We start from the raw sequence: 22,585 nt of genomic DNA, 5'->3' as shown, positions 1-22,585 counted from the left end.
GTGGGCACTGGCCACGTGACATGGCGTGCTTGTCTTGACTGCCAGAATGTACGTTGAGCCCTCTCCCCATTAGAGAATATCCTGAAAGAATGAACCAAGCATACATGCGCGTGTGCATGTAAATACATGCATTGCCTCGGGCTATGGACCCAAAGCGTTCAAATGCATACGTAACCATAGTCTGTTTCGTGTAACGTTGGTGACATATAAGCCAAGGCAACAAAGAGTGTAAGTTGACATTTATTTTACAAATCAATGGCAAATGACCCATTTAGATGGCATGAATGTCCATGTTTACAATCATATGTATCAATCAATGCAAATAGTTAACATAGTATCATTTGGAGAAGACGCATGTCGTGTATGTTGGGGAACGAGGTGAATGAGAGGGGGTTCAAGTGTTCATTGATTGACATCAGGCTCACTTTTCAAATTGATCTGTTTCAGAAATAGAGCCCCCCTTTGACTTAGAAGCCCTGAACATTGTCTACACAGACTTCTCCACGTAAGATGCGTGTCCAGTTTATATATGTGCACTTTCCACATCCACTGGAAGGCTGCCAGTGCAAACGCAGGTACCCTTTCCTCGTACTCTCTGGCAGGTGAGCGAAGTTACCCCTCCCCCCATACACACACACACACACACACACATCTACCGATGTTCGCGAACGCACGCCACTGTCTTCCTTCCTCTCTGCTGATCTCCGTTCGTGGGCAGAGGAAACAGGCTCTGCCTCCCGCCGCCACGCGCCAGGAGCCCTGAGAACAGGGAATGTGAGTACAGGTGATGGATGTATCAGATGAAACTGGCACCAAATTCATTCCAGCCGGACATCACATCAAACAACTTTTAGCAGGGCAAATCCCTCGAGTGTTAACCTGAACATGACAACGCGGCGAGGGTCCGGTGAAGAGCCCACCGGGACGTTTCAGGAGCTGAAAGGAGGCGTGTAAAATTCAGCACGGTCCGAGTGTGCTGCATTTGGTACAGGTGTAATCACAACAGCTGATCAGCTTTCAACAGGCCGTTGCAAATGTTGACGTGCATTACCGTGTGCCTCTTTGAGCCAACAAAATTCTGAAGTTTCAAAAACACCACAGACATTCACAATAGTTTGCACCTGTGACGTAAGGAAGCGGTTCATGTGTGTAGAAACAGCCGAAGTTTCTTGGCCACAAGAAAACAGCATGTTTGTGGTGGATTGGTGGGTGATGGAAGTAAGTGGGATGCTACGTGTCCAGGCCCAGCGTTGAGCGTCTTGCGATTACAATGCCCGCCTTCAGTGACTGGGACAGCGCCGTTCAGATGCAAATCTCCCAGCGCATAAACTGCCCTGAACACAGGAGTCTGGCGCTCGCGCTGCCACACATCTTTTTTTTGGCGTTACTGGATTTTAAATCGTGACATTAGAACATGCTCTCTGAGAGAGATCACGAACTACTATAAAGTGACCTTTGGCCAACACCTGTCCCTTAAAGAAAATCAGCCCAAAACACACCTGACAGGCGGTAAGCAGCCAGACACCAGAACGGCGTACAGCGAGCATGCAAGTCAACATACGCGTGCGTTTCCAGCCGTGCCGTGATAAGGGCAGTCACGTGGTGCACTTTAATTGGCGCGCTGGCCCCGCTCCGGACACTTCCGATCTTGAACTCAGCCAGGGCACCGAGAGCTGAGACCCATAGCCGCTAAAACAGATCCACGTCTATACAGTCGCACGGGTGTATGTATCATTTAAATGCACGGGGAGCTGCATGCACTCAAGTTACGAGCCGCTGCCTAACAAGAACTCAGAGCAAGACTGATATACACAGGGTCGTCATGTGTACCTATTATGAAATAAGAGAACACAGCCAGGACGGAGACAGGCACTGCCACCGTGCCACGCCGGGAACCGGAGCACCTCCGCGCTCCCACCTGGGCGAAGGCGCCGGCGCACGCACTGCCCGCTACACACATGTGGAGGCGGCTCCGCATCCTGCCAAGCACAGGCAGCCCCAGCCAGCCCACCTACCGTCCTCCTTGTCCAGTACCATCATCTCCGGGCTCTCAGGCGGCGTCCGAGTGCAGAAGCGTCCGCCCCAGCCGCCTCTCCAGTCCGGCGGGGTGGGGGCTGCAGCGATGAAAGGCACCGGCCTCCGGGCGCCGACACTACAGCAAATTGTCCGGGAGCAGCGCGAGCTCTAATTACCCCGTTGCCCGGCTTTTAACCTAGATTGCACTCAGCTAGAATTACATTCAGAAGTGATGGCACTTTGCTGCTCCAAACGCCGTGTCGCCTACTTTTGTTGCGTGGAATAACGAGGAAGTCAAACTGCAATTTGCAGAAGAGGGATCGGCGACGCTTCTTTGCTTCTCACCTTCCAAAATTGTTCAATTTGCACAGTGTAATCGGTCTTAATGTAATTGCATTTGATCGCTGCCAACCGACGCCTGGTGTAACTGCGCAGGTTTAAACCTCTTTAAATGGGTGCCTCCCGCGATCGAACCTCAAAACGCTATCTACATATTCAGCGCGGGGATCGTCGAGGCTCCCGACCGCTGCCGTTCTTTCAGTCTCAATTTATGAGCGGTGCATTCTTTCAACTGAATAAATGCGCATATTTCCCAGATACCCCTCTCGTGCCTGACAACAGTTAAGGGGAAGGTGACTTTCCAGCTCACCAGCGCCACCTGGCGTTCATTCTCAAAATTGCCTTATAAAGGTGTAGTAGAACTTGCCTGTAAAGAAATAGTCTCTCAAAAAGAGGGTACACGTTTTGTCATTTTGCACAAAACTGCACTTATGGACACATTTTTTATTTTACAATTACGAATGCATGTACGAAGAAACTGCCTTTATTTTGTTAGCAGGAGCCGGTAGATCTGAAAGGCGCCCATGCTCATTCTCTCTTTATTTGGTTTCTTGTAACCACAACCCACATGTTTTCCCCACGGCCTCTTATTAACAGTTTTTGTCACATTGCGTTACTGCTTGTACGATTTGCCACTGAAAACATGTTACTACAAGCCTTAACGGCGACCTGGCTATATTGCATTTAAAAAATGTTGGCGACTTTTTGCTGTGTGATTTTAAAACTTCTGCAACACCTGCGTCCTATTGTAGAATATCGAGGTGTTTTTCACAGCCCTCACCCCCACCTTGTAACACATCAACTTCAGGGACACAAGTAGTCCAGGGGGGAATATCGGTTTCTAATCCATCAATCAGTCCCAGACCTCTAGCACACCAGAAGGGATCCGAACCATTGGAAAATACAAGTGAATTATAAGACGACCTTGTCCAATTTTGGTAAGATGGACGGAACGACAGGCTTATCTCTGCAAGGTCGTGGATCGTTGGTTAGTTGCAACAAAGCAAACATACAATTATTACCCAATGATAAAAGGGACTGTCCAGTCAAGGTTGTATACAAATATCGACTTTATTATTATTACAACACAGTTCTAGCACTACAAAATACAACACACACTGTAAAGGGACACAGAGGACAGATCGTTTCATGAAGGAAAGGGATACACTTTGGATACTGACAGGAGGGTAGTTTGGAAAGCAATCAGTCTTACTGTTCAAGGTTATTTGGTTCCGGCACCCGGGGGAAAAGGGTCGTAACTGTCTCTGAGGGCCTTTAGAGACGGACCAGTGGGGCAGCACCACAATGTACCTGGTGCTGACGAAGTTCTTGTTGCTCGACCGCGTTGAGGTGTTCCAAGGCCCTTCGCAGCCCTTAAGACAGAGTTAGTGCGTGAGACAGCTGCAGTGCCAGGCGGCAGGCAGTTTGGCAAGCAAGGCAGGACGGATGTCTGCAGGCTTTCCAGTGTGGCGGCTGGGTCAAGAATCACTGTCTCTGTGCTGGTTGGTGGTTATGGAATGCTGGTCGAGGCGGCTCAGATGGCTCTTATGACTGTGGTGTTACAACAGTCAGCGGTGCAGCCGGATGCAGTTCTAGGACTCGACTGTCTAGAAAATGTCCTTTTAAGATGGACGCTGGATGCTTGTGGTGCACTTCTGCTAGCTTCTTTGCAGGGCTCGTGTCCTTTCAAGGCGGACGTCTCAAAGCTCAGAAGAGTGATTGCAGGCAGCAGCCTTGACCTTTGTCCAGAGACTCTCCAGCACTTCACACCTAGGAAGCTTGCTGGCCGAACCTAGCAGGGCATGCTGTGTGCTGGCTGGGTACCGTTTCTGGAGCTGCTGGACGGGTGCTCTGAGTCCGGTATCTCCCTCTGTTCCCTGGAAGTTGTTTAGGGGAGAGATTTGGCTTCCTGTTGGAACTCCTGGCCTTCCTTCACTGGTGGAAGATGTAAGGTAGACTGTACCTTCAGCTCGGGTCCAAAAGAGTCCTTCTTACTCCTTTGATAGTCGTCGGATGATCTGATAAGTGAGGGGTTCAGCCCTCTTTTAAAGCCACATGGGCCCCGTGATTGGTGCAGGCTAAGCCTACCTTAATGAATCAATCCTGGGTCCCCACCAACAATCTTCTGTCCTGCATGAGGTCAGGACCAGAGTGCTCTGCAGCAGGACAGACAAGGGGTGACAACATATACGTAAATCCCACCCATCTTCCTGTCTGTTTTACATCAAGGTGTCTCTCTGGTTAACTGAGTCCTCTTTGACTCTTAAATAAAGCGCAGGTTTCCCTTGAAGTTTGTGCTGGGATCAGACATCCTGTCCATCCCAAATCACATCCTTCAACCATCTGAAAGGGGTCTGCTCTGCAGGGACACATGCATATTTGCTGGACCCAGACAGGCCATTCGCCTCCTTTCATACAGAGAGGTGGGAACTAGCTTCAATTTGACACATTGCATACCAAAGGGGTGTTAGTCCCCCCCCCTTGTTGTCTGGTAACCAAGCCCTCTCAGCAGGCTTGCTTCAATTATCTCATTAGTATGCACTGCTACCAGCCAAATTCGACAAAAGGAATGCAGATCCATGGAGCCTTTGATATTTAAATTAGGCTGCTCGTGGCTGGAAGGTGGTGTGCCTTCTCTCTTCCTGGAATGCTTTGATGTACCCGAGTTTATCACATTCCAGCTGAATATGACAGGGGAAAATGGCACCTGTAGGCTGTGTCTTCCCGGAGTACATGTGATTATGCATTTTGTGCGGGAAGCATATGAAATGTGTGCAGAATGGCCTCACACATTTCTCAGAGGCTGATCTCCCATCATTCATTTTCATTATTAAAAATCTAAAAAGCCCAAGCAATAGCACTCTCCCGGGGCAGATGGTTAAATTCCTCACACGCCGCTTTGCCTCATTGGTGGTACATTCCAGACTGGCACCGTTGCAACTCTTGACGACCAATGACATCAACTATACCACACAAGTGCAACAACAGGTGCAAGGGGTTTGGATAAGTTCATGCAGGTCATCTATGATCGAGGTCACCTTGATATGTGCACACCGTGTTCAGTCAACATTTCAAAGCATTAAATGAGATTATTTCTGGTCACGGAAAAGAAATAACAAATCTAGTGAAGCGGCACACATAAATAACGAGCATTGGTAAAGCCAATGCTTATGGCATTTACTGCTCTTCTTTGCATTTAGCATGTATAGGCAATAGGATATAAGGAGGAGAGTGTGATATTTCAAAGGAGGATGTGGTAAGCGGGGCAGGTGTGCAAGAGAATGTAAAGGGCACTTTGAAACACAATTTCTTGATGTATAAGCACCTAACAAATGCACAATAAATAAATAAGTACATTACATATGAAAGGAGAACAGAGTAATGGAGGAAATAATTGAGAGAGAGTGCCACTGATGATGAGAAAGAGGAAATATGAGCGAGAACAATTGAGAGTGAGAGGGTATGAAATAATGCAAGAGTGTAAGAGGAAAGATCAGAGAGGGCAGAGATTGGTGGTTGGGTTGTAGAAAGAGTGGTTGGGTGGGTGGTGGTAGCGAGAGTGGTAGGATGGCTGAGTGGGGGAAAGAGGGTGGTAGGGTGAATGCTGAAGAAAAGGGGAGGGCTGGAAATGGAAAGAATGGGAAATGTACAAACTGACATTGACATTAATACACATGCAACCATTACTGCAGAAATTGGAAGGGGACCCTGATCGGGCTTGGCAAGATATTGGAATGGAAAAACACATAAACTACCCCCCCACCACGTCTCCACCCACCAGTTACAGTTTAAATGCATGCAATTTGTTTGCATGAAACATCTACCTGCAAAGTTTTCAAATAAATTATATAAAATAAGTATGAGCAATGTACATGTGGACTCATCCTGCACCTTTGGTGGCACACTTTCATCTAAACTGCTGTCAGTTTGGCACTGCTAGGATGCACTGCATTCAAAGATTCCCTTACAACAATGCATTTAGTTGTTCATACAATACAATTGAGCAAGGTCAAGGGAACCCACAAAGAGAGGAAACACTAAACCTGGCAGTCAATAAACGAACAAATAGCGGCAATGACTACTGCATGTTTCAATTTTAATGCATCAGAGCATATGTTGCATATACATAGGGAAGGAGCATAGGACATTCAATAAAATATACACAATGTACATAAAACAGTATACAAATACATGTGCCAAAATGACTTATTTTGGAAAAAAATTTCAGCAATTACAATCTCTATGGTCCCTTGTGGGGGATGACATGAGGTAAGATAATTCAATTGCAGTAAACTAGGTACACGTCGATACAACTATGCGGACTAAGTGGACTAGAGTGACAAAAGTCCAAGAAGGTATTATATACCCTAGCTGATACAACTGAAATGTATCACTATGGTGTGGATGTGTGCACCATGTGTGTAACAGAAAGCCAAACACAGATCAGTAATCATCCTTTCGATTCAGTATAACCTACATTCTGAGAACCCTAATGCACTCCTGATAACCCTCTCCTTGTTACAACGATCACTCACGCATGTGACCCATTCTGGAACTCTCCGGCATTTATATGATGACTTGGACATTCAGACTGTTAGCCTCCGTGCAACACATTATGGTAAGATCTCTAATCAACATAGTCTCTCTCTGAGGCCAGCATTTAATGCATTAGAAATTGGTTTTAACTACTCGGAACCCCACACACCCCTGACTGCCCTTTCTTTCTATTATTTTGACAGATTACATAGGATCTTTCATACACCAATCTTCTCCGTCCTGATGAAGGTCGATCAAGTTACAGCCACATAAGAACAGCTCTGAAGCCGAAACACAGTTGTGCAGACCGTTTTCTGTGTCACAACATTTTCACTCACCAACAGTCCAGTCTATCGACTTGTACCTAGTGTAATGGAATTGTATTATCTTACCTCATGTCATCCCCCACAAGGGACCATAGTGATTGTAATTGCTGATAAATGTGTCCAAAATAAGTCATTTTGGCACATGTATTTGTACACTGTTTTATGTACATTGTATATATTTTATTGAATATCCTATGCTCCTTCCCTATGTATATGCAACATATGCCCTGATGCATTAAAATGGAATCACATGCAGTAGTCATTGCCACTATTTGTTTGTTTATTGACTGTCAGGTTTTAGTGTTTCCTCACTTTGTGGGTTCCCTTGACCTTGCTCAATTGTATTGTATACATGTTCACCTACCTGGGTAGAGCAGGGACGTAACCAGGCGCCCTTTCTTATAAAATGCATTTAGTTGTGCCATAATAAACCTCCCATTGTCCACATTGAAGACAAGAAAAGTAGAATAAGTGAGGTTTCCGCAGGGCCACAGCTTCATGTATTTGTTTAATGTGTGCAGCGTTCATTTTCACACATATTAGTCTTATTGTGCACTGTTTCCAACTTTGCTCCATAGGGCCGTGTGTCCCGACTTGACTTCATCTGAACTAACATCATAACCAACAGTAGCCACATATGTGGAGCAGTTGGCATTCATTATGCAATACATATGGGTTTAAGAGAGAAAGTATGCACATTCTGGCAATCAGATGCAACTCTGTATTATCATGATTTACATACTCGTTTTTCTTCGTAATGGCCTACAGAGGTAACTCAACTTGTGTTCTAAAACGCTCTCCTTTTCATTACTGTATATATGCAGGAATTTGCAGTCACCGAACATGCACCATCATATCCTGTCCAACAGGCGGTGCAGAAAAAGAGGTTGAAGGGGTCAGCGGGGAAACAAGTCAGCCCACACTGAAGACCGCTCGTTACAGTCCACCGAGTCCCAGACTGCCAGCTCTATGGTGGCATAGACACAAACAAAGGACTCCATGTAGCCACAGTTCCCGAGCAGTCAGAGTACACAGGAAGCAGCAGTGTCATCCCTAGATGGGGATGATAATACATCAAGCAACCATCTTACAGTAGGGAATTCTTCCTGCTTTAGAAGCAGACCTATGGAGAAATAACTACTATGTGGTAAGTTTTACATTTAGATTATAAAATACATTTTGATAAATATATCCTTTTTATGGATAGAGTCCTCATGTTTTCATGATAAATATATTAATAGAGATTTTTAAAATGTATGTAATGGATTCCTTTTTACAACAAAATCAAAATAATGCTTAAAAACGGTCCAATTAGTTACTATTATCAAAACTTAACATTCTAATGTGATATACAAACATAAAACCGTACACAACTACATTTCAAGGTGGCTGCTCTGTAGAAAAAAATGGCTGACAAATTCAGCACGGTAAAGAGTGCAAAAAGGGGTTTGGTTCAAGGTGGAGATGAGTGGGAATGGGAGGAAATCATATAGATTTGACTTAGAGGTGGGTGTTAAATGGGTGGGACACATAGCCAAACAACAAAAAAATCCATCCTCATATGTCACATACATTGAACAGCATTAGAGCCCCTCATTCAAAGCCCCTATTTGAAGCTCTTAGGTTAAAGCTCTTATTTTAATGAAAATAGTTTTGGCTTAAAGGTAGTGCTTTTAGCGCCACCTAATAGCCAAAACTAAAAAGGACAAAGTGCTGGACATTGGGACGAAGCCCTCTCTCTATGATCTGAAGCAAGCAGTGAAAGTGACTTGGGGGTGGGTAAGGGAGGTGGTATGTGGAGAGGGGTTTCAGTGGGTCACTCCGCCCACCTATAGAAAACAGCAAAAATGGCACTGAGGGGCTGTCACCAAGCTGAGCCAAATCAATGCACGACAGACAAAGAAGTCGAGGGTTGCAATCCATTTAAATGAGGGAGTGGGCGGACCCTACAATGATTTCTTATGCCGAAGATATACCTGGGTCTAAGCTGTGCTCAATAAATTCCAAATTCATTCATTTATTTATTCATTCAGGACCAACATACCCTTAGCACTTACAGATGCAAATTCATGAGGAATGGGAACCAAAAGAGGCTGAGGAAATAATTATCAAAGTGGCCCCATTATACACATTTTCAACAAGCCCAATCCTTTTCCAGTGGCAACATTTGGAATTAAAATAGGTTCTCACACAAAAAGAGTCCCAGGGTGCAGAGGCCTACAGAGAAATCTCCAGAGTTCCCTATAGGCCAATCTACCCTGCATGGCTATAAAGATGGGCCAATGGATGGAAACAACACACCAACATGAGGGATCCTTTTTGAAGTTCCACACCAAAGAGGAGAGTTTGGCAAACTCTATATTTTGAAAAATGTAAATATGTTCTAATAAGGACATTAACTTGTCCCCATGACAATCCTACAAAGAAACCAGTAGCCTCACTTGTCAAAAATAATGAACATTAATTGAGTTAATACCAAGGCAGCCAAAACATAAATGACACATATTCATCAAACCAAATTATAATTCCTTCAAATACAAAAAGAACAATATCATCCAAATGTTGGTTAAACGAGCTATTGAAAATCAGAGCAAATTAAATAAACAGAGACATGCATAATGACAATGATCAAAATCCCTAAATTAACACAATTTAGAGAATTATTTCAATCAGATACCATAGTGAGGGCCAGCCATAAAATATATCATGTTTGTCAGATGCCATAACAGAGACCATAACACTAAATCTAGCCACTAGCCTGAGATTCCTATCCCAGCTCAAACATTTTGACCGTTTATTGTCTGTATCAAGGGGCATGTGTGCTGATATCTATGTATGTTTCAACATCATCCGATATAATGTCAAACATGATCCTTCATGTCTTCTTCACCTTCACGATGACTATCATGGGATTCATGTGCACATGACAAGTGAAACAAAGGACTGTAAGTTGCCTGGGGTAGCTAAGGCAGAGTCCTGGATGCCCCCAACAATTATGTCTGAGACTGGGCCCTGCTGGGACTATTTGAAGTCCCCTTCTAACCCCAGCCCACTAGAAGCCAAGGATTTTTTTCTAAGGCCTGAAGCTCTCAATCATAAGCAAGAGCTTCAGGCTTTAGAAAAAAAGCCTTGCCTGTCTTTTCATTGTGTTGCCAACCCCCTAACAGACACCCCTTCCACTAGAAATGCATGAATCATCACCATCGTGCCCCAGGCGCGAGGGTGAGGATCAATGCAAACGATGCAAAGTGGTGTCTGGCAGGGGGCTGGGGCCACAATTAAGCAGCAACAATTACCTGATTTCTTTGTTATGTCACAACCCTTTTTCAAAATCAAGCTGGGGCTCTTACAAGGGCATGGGCTAACTGACAACATTCAGATGAGGCAAGTGTTGGCTCTAACTGTGGCACCAACCCCCTGCCAGGCCACGGCCCTTTTCCGTCTACACCCACCTAAGAGCCCTGGCTCGATTTTGCATGCCACTTAAATCTCTGGTGATACCCCTGTAGCATAAAAACCTAAAAAATAACACCAATGACAACCGATTTCTCACTCTACTGTGCACAACACACAAAATCCGCTCTATTTCATGTAGCTGGCAACCCGAAAAATTGCCTCACTGTGTAGGCCCAGTTTAACATTACTTGAATTCTGTCCTAAATAAATTGTCTTGACATCTAATGTAGATATTGCAATGTAATTACTAACTACCACAAAAGAAAGAAAAGGGGACAGGGCCTCGTTCCCACCCTCTGGTTATGTAAATATAATGATGACATCTATCACTTTTTTCATTTATGCAGAATTCAGCCTATTGTGTCATAAAGAATTCCCATGTACTCTAGTGTTAACATAAAGAAGATCATTATAATCCTCAACCAATGGGTGAAATGAACAGTTGACCTAACAGCAAATCACTCAACAGCCCTGGCTGCAAGTCACGCCCAGATCCAAAGGAAAATAAACTAGACCGTCAGCCCAAGGAGTGGAAGCAACGCAGCTAACTCACACATATGTTGTGAGCAAAACCAGTATGAACACCGAGGACCTGATTTACAAAGCATGTTTCAATGCGACTTTCCCATTGGAAAATGCCTTTGTAAATCGGAGCAAGTACAGAATAGTTACCGTGAAAATATTCCCAAAAGCATAGTAGTAGGAAAGGATTGTATTGTCAGCAGTGGTTGATCAGAAGTTTGTCTAAAGCTAAAGCCTGCAACACATGCATGCCTTAATGAATGTTACCGGAGTGAATCCAGTGGTGGAAATTGAAAAAATTAAAGGGGTATCCCACAAGGCTGGGGTGCGTGGAGAGTTTTGAGGAGGGCGTGGAGCTCCGAGTAGGCGGAGTTCATAGGGGGCGGAGTTGGCAGTTGAACTCTGCTCAATGGAAATGTTCAAAATAATAGTTTAAAAATTGTGCAATTTCTTTCATGCTGCTTCTTTCCAAACTCCAAACTGCACATCAATTCCACTATAAATCACTTTCATGGCAGTGGTGAACCCAAAATAGGTTATCATTGCCAGTTTTAAATCGCTTTGGGATCCCATCAGCAGAGAAATAACCTAAGAGATGAGATTTTCCAACCACTACGCTGACTAAGTGTAAAAGTTGCTCACCTTTTAATCCCAGCGATCTATAATCCAATATTCCCTGGAAAACAAAATCCAAATAAGAAGCATGCTTGATAACAAGTTTATGTGGACTTTTGGGTAAGCATCAACACTGGGAACGTGACTACCTGGGTGAAATCCTAGCAGTCAAACACTTGAGCAGCTTGCCGGCCTTAAAGACACCCAAGGGGAGTTGCGCCTGCCCTCTGAAAAAAGCAACACCCACATGTACCCTTTCTTTGTGCCCTGAAAAGCAGTACATGGCCACAATCAGGGAAAAATACCTGCTCCAGTCTCCAGGATTGCAAGCTCCCTTGTCACATCCTGGGCTAATATTCACGACTCACGTGCACTCTCATCATCTCCCCTCCCCACCACCCTGTTATAATACTCTGCTTTTATAAAGATGGCTTGAAAACCATAGTAAGGTACTCACACATATATATCTTATGTAAATATGTAAGGCAAAACGTGTACAATTGTGACATTACCCCTCCACCCCTCCCCCCTTGACTGCCATGGAACCGAGACTACAACTACCCGAATCCAATTCTAGAAAATGCAAATGATCTAATCTGCGTGCTAGAGCGCACAGAGCAGATTAGATCACCAAGCCCCCATCTTCATCATGGACGCCTGTCGGTGGCGAAGCTGAGAGTGCGGTAATGTAATCTGCTCTGCGTGCTAGAGCACACAGAGCAATTTCGATCACCACGCCCCCAGCTACGTCAGGATGGGGGTTCTGAATGTAAACTGCTCTGCGTGCCGTGGAGCACCCTCTGTGATGCAGAGGCAGAAGAGCGTGTTGCTCATGGCACCAATCAGCTGGATGCGGCTGCGCCCCCCATACTGAAGGCTTTTAGCTTTTGGTCTGGTTTTTCTGGCAACAGCACAGGGCTGAGGCAAATCGGGTCCTGAGATTCGGCCAGACATCTGATGCCAGATCTCAGACCCGGCAAGAGGCAGCCCATTGACTTACGCGGAGAGTATCACACCTCTGTGTTTGTGGGCATGAGCAGTACATGAAGGAAAAATCAAGTCTGCGAAAATTGAATCAGCAACTAAACACCTCATCACCATCTGCTGGTCCTGAACATAAAAGTAACCCAGCAATCACTATCTCGGCCAATAACAAAGCCTCCTAAGGGAAGTGTCTGAACATAAGAGAAGTAAAGCTTCTTACCTCGCGCTGCAAATGTTGCTCTCATACTCTACTGCCATGGCCAACTGGAGTTAAGAAATGAAACGTGTGTATAAACGCAAAAGTCCATAATGAATGATCTTTATGGGTGATCTTTATGGAACATAATGATGTCAGACCGAGCATGTGACTCAACTGGTTGTGGGGAATGTAGTCTATTATGTTAACAACACGCTAGGGTTCCCAATTCCTGTGGTCTTTCCTAAGGCATCACTTAGTGGGCAGCTGCACCCAGCCCCCATGGCTCCCAGGCAGAAGACCTCATCACACCACCCCCGTCCCTTCTTCTGATATCCCCTCTACCGCACACAGGAATGACTACATTCATCTGTAAGCACTCTTCTTTGGGCACTATAGTCAACTGACTGGTATGGTTGTAAAGCAGGAAACGATTGAAGGACCTGAGGATTTACATACTTGTTTGTGGGGAGTCAGCTAAGGCGTGCATGGACTGACCACGGTGGTTTAATCGGCTTTAGCTTACGTCGCAAAAGAACAGATGCATTTCTTTCCTTCTTCATAGTAAGAGATCCCCATTCTTAATAATCCATATTAATTCTTGTCTGACAACAGCTTGTTCAGCTTATACTTCAAGCAGAAGTGCCTGTTGGATTAATACTAATACAACTACTACTATTACTACTACTACTACTAATAATAATAATAATAAAGTAATAATAATGATAACTGCCATTTATACAGCGCTTGTATCCAAAGCGCTTTAACATACAACATTTGTATACATCATTATTGCCAAAACGAAATTAGTACTAATTGTATTGACCTCAGAAGGATGAAAGGCGAGTCGGCCTTACCAGGATTTGAACCTGCGACCTGCAGCTCACACATAGATTAGAGCAGCAATCCATCAACCAGCTAAGCTTTCTCACTGGGGGATTCCAAGGAGTTACAGTTGGAGTATTTGTTTTTCAGTTTTTTATTTCAGTGTCTAGTTCCATGACTTTCCTACCAACTAGGCCCATCAATACTCCTTGCATTGTGAATTTGAAAGCTTCCCAGTTCACAGCTTAATTCATTACCCCCTTCATGTTTGTTTGTAAGAACAGTTTGGCTTCCTTACATTTTCTTTCTCTTGTTCTTTCTGTGTTGAATAGTGTTGAGCCTCCAGTTACTGGACTTTCATATTTTGTGCTCTAGGGCGATCGGCTAAGATATAGGTGTATGGCCACAGCTGATTAGGTTGGCTTTTGCTGATTCAAAGCAGCTCTTCACCAAACTTCCTGACACTAGAATTGATTCTGGTTTATATGTCATGCACATGAAAGTGGGAACTATATTTCCTGTCCAATGGGTGTTGCAGCCTCCAGATATCATGGAAGCTATAATCCACCACATGGCCTTCCAACATTTTTTGCTGGGGACTCTCCCCCTGTTGTGGTTGTTCCGTGTCAGCAATGCATCCATCTCCATGTTTAAGTCTTCTCAGAGTGCCACCGAACTCCCCCATTGGTCCTGACTATGTTGTAGGAAAAAGGACGAGAGTCAGAAGCTACCCCTGTTCTATTCAGAGATGCATTTGGAAGTAGGTGCAAGTTGCAGCAGAAAGAGACAAAGTCACAGAATTGGGCAAAGTAAATCCAAAATTCTAACTTTAATTAATATATGGACAGACATCTAAAAGTTACAGGCCTATAACTCAACATGAGCCCTTAAAAAGCACATAGGCCTGTGAGGGCAAAGTCAATGGTACGTATTAACTACTGTGTGTGAGTGGCGGGCCAGTCAGCCCCCCCCTCACCCATTCAGTTCAAGACGCATCACTTGCTCGACCAACAGTGGGGGACGCTTTCTTCTCCCCTGTGTGCATAACCATCCCCATGCTGATGACGACATAGGTGGGGCTGTTGCAGAAACACTTGGCATCCACTTTGGGCACCCTCGACTCCATCTTTGGACTAGGCCTCACTGCGATAATACGAAAAGGCTTCTCTCCCCTCTGCAGCGCCGCACACAGCGCGCTCAAAGGCCCCCACCTTTTCTCCCTGAGCCTGAAAGCTTTGCAGCTCCATTCTCACGCCTGAGCCGGAGGTAATTGCAACAAAATAGATGTAACGCCTCACCCTTCCTCTGAGATCACTGTCCTGTGCGTGAACCGTCCCGAACCAGGCATTGCAGCCCATCCATCTCCACAAACTTGCCTGTGCCCTCTTACCCCCGCTGTTGGGAAATTACTGCCAATATAACCCCATAACCCCGCTAGGTATTCTCTTAATGTACCAGACGTGTAACCTCGGTGTGATGCCCACCCCAGTGTGCCCCAACTAACAAAAGCCAACCTCTGTCACAGTACATTGCACCTTAGAACTAACAAATGTCAGCATGCCCCCCCAGTTCTTCTGATGTGCCCAGACCCACCCCATGATCAATGATCCCACCTAGGTGAGACCTGACCCTCACCCCGCCGGACACAGGCAACTGGACCTCGTGGCACACGCCCTCCCGTCAACTGGACAACCCATCCAGCGGGAGTAATGTCATCAAAGACATATGTAGCCAAATGTTTATCCAACCCTGTGTCCATGTAGTCCCCTATAGCATGATGTCAGTTGTGATGCTTTTTACCTTCTTAAACTGCCACATTTGTAATGTTTTCCTTTGTATTTTTGGACGTGTAAGTCGGGGGTGGGCCTACATTTTGGTGACCCCTGCGACGTGATCGGGACAGGTGCCCCGAGGCCCCTGTGCCGTGCGACGAGATCTGGGATGCCCCCCATCAAAACTATTGCTTCCCCAGTTGACCAGTTCATGCGCACAAAAAGAGCGGTTCCAAGGGTTCCCATTTACCAAATGCCCAACTAAAAACTGCTCGCCAAGGCAGGCCACGGCTTGGCTGAGGTGCTGACCAGATTGTGGTTAAACCGTGAACGGTGGCTCTCGGACCACCCAACTGAACATGTGAGTACTGGTTGCAAGACTTTTCAGGGAAGGGAAAGGGAAGAGGGGAACAAGATAATGGCTTGGGTAAAAATATAGCAGAGTGGGGACAAGGTATAGGGTCTGTGTGAATGTTACTGAGGCTTTTTTCTTATCTATCCTTCATATGGCCATTAGGTTTTGTGGTAAAAAGAAGTAGAAGAGAAATAAGGAAGACTAGCCTGAACGGGGTAGAAGGTGGCGCCACTTAGCATTGTCTCGTCCTGTGCAGGGAATAAATGAAAATAAAGTGACAAAAAGTAGGAGTCTTATATATGTGTTGAATAGACTCGGAGTAGTAATTTAGATTATTCTTTTTCAGTGTGAGCAGTATTTTTGAAAAAGATAGCCCAAGGGGGCTTAGAGGTGGGGGAGTGGGTGAGACAGCAGGAGCATGAGGTGATTAGGTAAAACTAGCAAAAAGAGGGAAAACAAAAAGGTAGTTTATGGTATATGTTCTCTGTGTGTCTGTTACATGTTGGTCTGTCAGTAAGTGCCATTTTATCTGTGGTTTGAGAAATATGACGGTTAACAATAGAAGGTGTTAACAAAACTGTGATTTTTGACCAAAATGTGTTTTTAAATAATTGAAGAGCAATTAATGGCAGCTGTCGACGCAATTGAATCGTAAGAGTAAGAGGTGTAGAGTGAAAGGGGATTGGTTAAATTGATCCCAGGAGGGAGGTAACTAACGACAGTTGTGAACGAACATTCATTTTGAGAAAAGAAAAAAAAAGAGAGGCGCTAAACACAAGCCAGAGCCATACATGTGACACAATGAGTGGTAACACACTGTTGGCGCTCATCTGTCAACATCTCCCTCTATATAGTGAGAAAATACAAAAATACCATGATCTGTGGGTGACAGAGATAAAAGGAGACAGTGTACAGCCTATCTGGCCAGAGGGAGGGTCATTTGATAAGAGGATACTGGATCTGGTATCAACACACCTGCAGGCTAAATACCGAGGTAAGTAGTTACAGAATAGAAGAGAGGTACGAGATCTCTGGTGGATGTTTGAAGAAGTAGCACCTAGTGGTAAGGTAAGTAAAAATGAAACTATAAAAAAGGAAGAAGTACAGGAGGGGGGAGAAGGGTGTGCAGGGGGAGAATGTGCAGCACCACCAAAAGAGAACGAGTGCACAAAAATCTACCCACTGATGACAAAGCCTGTGGTAGGGTATAGCGAGCCCCTGTATGTTCCAGCAAGCACTACCTCCACACCCAGGTCAGCAACATCACCCACCGCCCCTCCTCCCTGTGAGACAGGAGGGTTGTATGGACCAACCATTGCCCAGCCAGTGGATATTGCACGATTCCCAGGAAATTTAGACAGACAGCTTGCGCATGCACAGATGCAGATAACATGATTGAGAGTGTTGTGTGATCGGGGCCAAATGCTGCCGGAGGGAGGGGAAACACCACCATTGACGGGTGACCTTACACCTCCACCGAGTTTTGCCGGAGCCAGTGTTGCAGGGGCAAGTGTTGCCGGGGAGTCTATACACTCCCCGCCGCCGCCGCTGCCAATTACAAGGGGACAAGAACAAGAGTGGCAGTCAGGAGAGTTCCTGTTTCATCTAAATGGTAAACCGGTTAAGATAACACGACCTGAAACCCCAGATAGCCAAAGAGGGGAGGGACAAGAGGAAAGGGAGTCAGAGGAGGAAGTGGAAGAAGTATGGAGTGACTTAGATGAATATGAAGAAGGAGCGGCGGCAGCAGGAATACAGCTGCCGTTGCACTTTGATGCAACGGCAGCTGTATTCCTGTGCTCTGCAGGAGAGTGAACAATGCAACTGTTTACCTGTGCTCTGCAGGAGAGTGAACAATGCAACTCCCTTCACCCAGGCAGAGGGTTTATTGAGAGGATCATAAATGGCTTCCTCTTGAACAATGAGCCTTTCAGGACCTAAGCAAATCTTATATTGCAGGGGTCGTAAAAGTGGCTTACTCTTGGCAGAAACTGGGAGGGGGAGAAACTGGAGACAGAAGCTGGCTTGGCAGAACTGGATAAACCAGTATTTCTACCTTGTGCTGAGAGGAAACCACACCCCTTTGGAGCCAGAACATAACTTTAAAAAGATGGATCATTCATAGAGCGGACATGTGAACATTTTATAAATGATACCATAATTCTTGTGATTTTTCTGCCCACAGTTTAAGAGGTTTTTAGAACCGGTGGTATGTTCAGGGGGGTGTCAGCGGAAAAGTGGATATTACTCTAAATGTATGCATGTTAAAAATCTGAAACTTCATCAGTTAATGTCCATACTCCCTGCGCACATGTATGTAAAGTTGGGTCAATGTCAGAAATTGAAAAATCAGTTAAAAAATCAATTATGTGCCATTTCTGAATGCAAGCTCTTAGAAACAACAGATTTGGACAGAGACATGGCTAAATTCAGCCACACCATGTATATGTAATTTCAAGCAACTGTGTAACTGTGAAATATGTCTTTTGTTATCAAATATAGAATGTGTGCAATCTGACAGAGGAGTGTCCTATCTGCAAGCCATAAAATGACATCACTCTGACACAACTTAGCTTCGCCAATCATGTGAGGAATGGAAATTTGACCAATGACAAGTGAGAGGGGCAAGTTTAGTTATGACCAACATACCCACCCACTCTCAAAACACATAAAAGCAGACAGACAGCACAGATAGGGACCTTCAATTCCATTTGCTGCAACGCGATCTGCCGGACCATACAACATCCAGAGATCCAGACTTCAAATTCATCAACCTCCAGAAAGCCAAACTAGAGACTTCAATCTATCCAGAACTAAGAGACCAGACCAGAGAGCGAGCAGTTCCAGAGACCAGACGCTGTGCCCAGAGAGAGACCAGAGCCCAGTCTAAAACCCTGACCAGATCCGTGATGAGGCCCATTTAATTCAAGAATATAGTGTGAGTACCCAGCAGAACTGTGTAGAACCAATCTCGTAGTTTAAATTCATCTAATTCAATCTATTTAACCTAAGTAGAACTGCCTGATAGCTCCAAATCTGTCACCTGTCATTCTAGCTGCAAAATCTGTCACTTGTCATTTTGAGCTTTTAAAATTTCAAATCTGAAAAACGACCTACACAAAATCGCTCATATCTCCGCGACCGTCTTAGAGACTTGCAGTAACTTTCATTTGGAAGCTGAGATCCTAGGCTTTCCTAGGACCCCAAAACGATAGAAATAGTCCTTGTGGTTCCTCTGTAATAGCGCTCGGCGCATCCGCAAATTCTGCCGCGATTTGCAAATTTCTTCACGTGTAAAAAGACAGCAGTTTTGCTTTTCCTTGCCAAAAACTTTGTTTACCTGCTAGTTACTACTAAAGCATTGTTAAGGTGATCCTGAATTCATAGAGAGTAGCTATCACTCACCCTGAACCTCTGAAAGGGAATTAAAAGCATTTTAGCATATTTTTCAATTCATTGCCAGCACATATAAAGCATTTTGCCTGTGTTTTCAAAACTCCTATCTGTTTTCTGTAGTGTAAGCTTGCTGGGGTGAACTGAATTACAGTTGATTGCATTTCTGAGAACTGTGTGCTTCCTTCCATTTCCTTGCATTGCATCAAGGGGGGGAGGGGATTGCCAGAGAAAAGTGATTACATTGTTTTGTTGAAATCATATTGAGTATTTTCTATACTGCATTTCATTCATTCAACATTCCATCCATTTGAACTCTATAAAGCATTCTCTACCACATTATACTTCTGTACCTATTTACCACTGTGCTACCTTATCCATTTCATGTCAACTCCTTATTGATTATAGAGAGGCGTGTTAGTGCCAGATTCTCCGTTGTTAATCTTTATCATATCAGATTAAGTGTGATATTCAATTATTAATTTATTATAAGGTGTGACATATATATATATCTATTGTTTAAATTATCAAATAAACCTTTTAACTTGCAAAACAGAACTACTTCTTGGCTCAGTGGGGTCAGGGGGATTCCAAGAGAGGGGTGTTATATAGGGGTAGTCATCCAGAACGCATGAACTGGACATAAAGATATATCAATAAGGTTTTTCATTCAGTATTATAGACTAGGCGTTGACTTAGCTGTAGTGTTGAATTGAATCCTCTTACAAATTCCTAAAGCAAGTGAAAATGCACTACAGGAGGCAGAGATATATTTTGTTGAAGGGTCAGCATGGATAGACAGTGAAACGAGAGAAAAACATGTAGGGGCAGCAGTTGTATGAATGGAAGAGGAAGAATATGAAATAATTGTGCAGAAACACATACCCCCTCATTACTCAGCTCAGACAGCGGAATTGACAACACTAATTGAAGCGCTACACACTGCTAAAGGCTGTACAGTAACAATATATTGAGACTCAGCATATGCTACAACCACGGTTCACTCAGGGCTCTCATGATGGAGACGTAGGGGGTTTCGCAGGGCAGATGGGTAACCAGTGCAGCATGCCGCCCTGTTAAATGAATTGATTGATGCATTAGCAGAACCGTTATTAGTAGCTTTGGTAAAATGCCAGGCCCACACAGCAAATGCAGACTTCATCTCATTGGGAAACGCGGCAGCAGACGAATCAGCGAAAGGTGCCACGTATTTCAATATGCCACCAACAACCAAATGCATTATAAAAACACCAACAACAGAGATACAGGGTGAAGGTTATAACAATACGCCAATTGCCCAAGTGTAGAACTTCACAAGCGTGCGCCCATTGAGGAGAAGGAGTTATGGGCTAAAACAGGGTGCAAACAATCAGCAACTGATTTGATATGGAGGCAAGAGTTAACAGGGAAGGTAGTGATGCCAGTAGAACTACTAGAAATTGCATTTCAGCAGTTGAACGTCCCGACACATGTGGCAAAACAACACATTGCCGCAGACATACAGGAACATTGGTTCATCCCGAACTTGCAAGAACAGCTGTCCAAATTTACAATAGAATGTACTACATGTCAAACATAGAGTTCAGGAATGACACTGAGAACATTAAGAGGAACACTGCCACGACCAATAGGACCATTTAGAGAGCTCCATATTGATTATGCGGATATGGGAGAAAGGTGCAATGGAGTGAGGTATTTAATAGTGATCATGTGCCCATTTTCAAGGTGGGTTGAGGCTGGACTGTGCCCCCACCCTGACGCCAAGTATGCCGTGAACTTTCTGGTGCGGGAGGTCTTTTCAAGGTGGGGAATTTGTGATGTGATAAGATCAGACAATGGCACACACTTCGTGAATGACCTCTTCAAAGAAGTGACAACGTTGCTGGGGGTCAAGCACTAACTGTGTTCCATTTATCATCCAATGGCTAACGGAGTGGTGGAGAAGATGAACGGCTTACTGAAAAGCAAACTTTCCAAACTGTGCAACTCATTAAAGAAGAACTGGGTGTATTCCTTACCACTAGCACTGTTCCAACTCAGAACGCAACCAAGCAAGGACCACCATTTAAGTCCCCATGAAATAGTCAAGGGCAGGTGCATTCATACACCACTTTCCCTGATAAGAGGGGCTCCAGATGCTCACAGAGCTGTCACAGTGCTGGGGGATGAGTTCAAGGAATACCTCACCAATCTGACTCACGCAGTGCGTAGCATAGCAAAACAGATTGCACCACCATTTACAGAGAATGCTTTGACAGATACTGCCATGCCAGCACATGACAGCCTAAAGGGCCAGTTAATGCCAGATGAAAATGTGTATGTTCAGAGTTTTGTACGGAGATGTCATTCTCCTAGGTTTCATGGCCCCTATGAAGTGATATACTGCACACCCACAGCAATGAAAGTGAAGGGATTGAAATATTGGGTGCATTTGTCAGATGTGAGAAAGGCACGCAATAGTACAATCCCTCAAACTGAGCAAGGTACCAGAAATGAAATTGCAAGTGGGTAAGAAAGTATATGGCCAAGATTTTAAAAGAGTAAACGGAAAAATACACAAAAAGATTAAGAATTAAATGGAGCTACATATTTATCGACTGTTATCTCTCAATGTCCCTCTCTCCCTATCTTTCTCCCTCTGCCTCTCTCCCTCTCTTAATGTCTTTCTCTTTCAATTCTCCACTCCCCCTCTGCCTCTCTCTCTTTCTCTTATTGTCTTTTTCTTTCTCTTCTTCCTGTCCCTCCGCCTCTCGCTCGTCTAAACGCAAATTGCCCACCTAATCATTTTTTGTTTTTTCTGTGTTTAACCGGTCTGCATGAATAAATATATGGAAAATATATTTCATGATGACAGAGCAAGAAGAAAAATATATGAGTAAAAGTGCCGTGTCTAAGATACTAAGGGATGAAGACAAGAGAAAGATGTGCACATCAAGGGAAAAAGAATAATAAAAAAGAGTAACTGAGTAGGGGAGAATAATAACTGTAAAAATGAAAATGTTTTTTATGCATGTTACTTAATGAATTTATATCACCTCTTCAGGTGACACAATGGCAGAAAGGACTGCACTCACCGACGACGACACAGTTTTAGTTAGCGATAGGGTAGTTGTTAGAGATAATAAATGGTATAGCTATGAGTGCACAATAAAGTACTCAATTATTTTATTTTCTGTAATGTTACTTTTTATGGCATGATATTACATGTTGTCTTTTATTGTAGAGGACATAAAAGAAGGGGGGAGTGGGG

The 22,585-nt window shown here is 44.4% G+C and overlaps 1 protein-coding gene across 9 annotated transcripts in view; it reads right to left on the bottom strand.

The window, feature by feature from the left end:
- Positions 1-22,585, bottom strand: part of LMO1 (LIM domain only 1) — a 701,992-nt gene that overhangs the window by 577,607 nt on the left and 101,800 nt on the right. For 2 of the 9 annotated variants that reach the window (XM_069623718.1, XM_069623719.1), the window contains exon 1: positions 2,016-2,589. The exons of 4 other annotated variants lie outside the window; for them this stretch is intronic. In XM_069623718.1, the coding sequence (XP_069479819.1) occupies positions 2,016-2,040 (25 nt within the window). In that variant the 5' untranslated portion in view covers positions 2,041-2,589. Of the gene's footprint in view, positions 1-2,015; positions 2,591-22,585 lie in introns of those variants that run through there. 3 more of the 9 variants (XM_069623724.1, XM_069623723.1, XM_069623722.1) reach the window with 2 other exon arrangements.

The sequence above is a fragment of the Ambystoma mexicanum genome, chromosome 11, assembly GCF_040938575.1.
Source record: "Ambystoma mexicanum isolate Mex_15411 chromosome 11, UKY_AmexF1_1, whole genome shotgun sequence".
In the NCBI taxonomy this organism is placed as follows: domain Eukaryota; kingdom Metazoa; phylum Chordata; class Amphibia; order Caudata; family Ambystomatidae; genus Ambystoma; species Ambystoma mexicanum.
The sequence above is the reverse complement of the archived record's forward strand: the minus strand, read 5'-3'. Positions and strand labels throughout refer to the sequence as shown.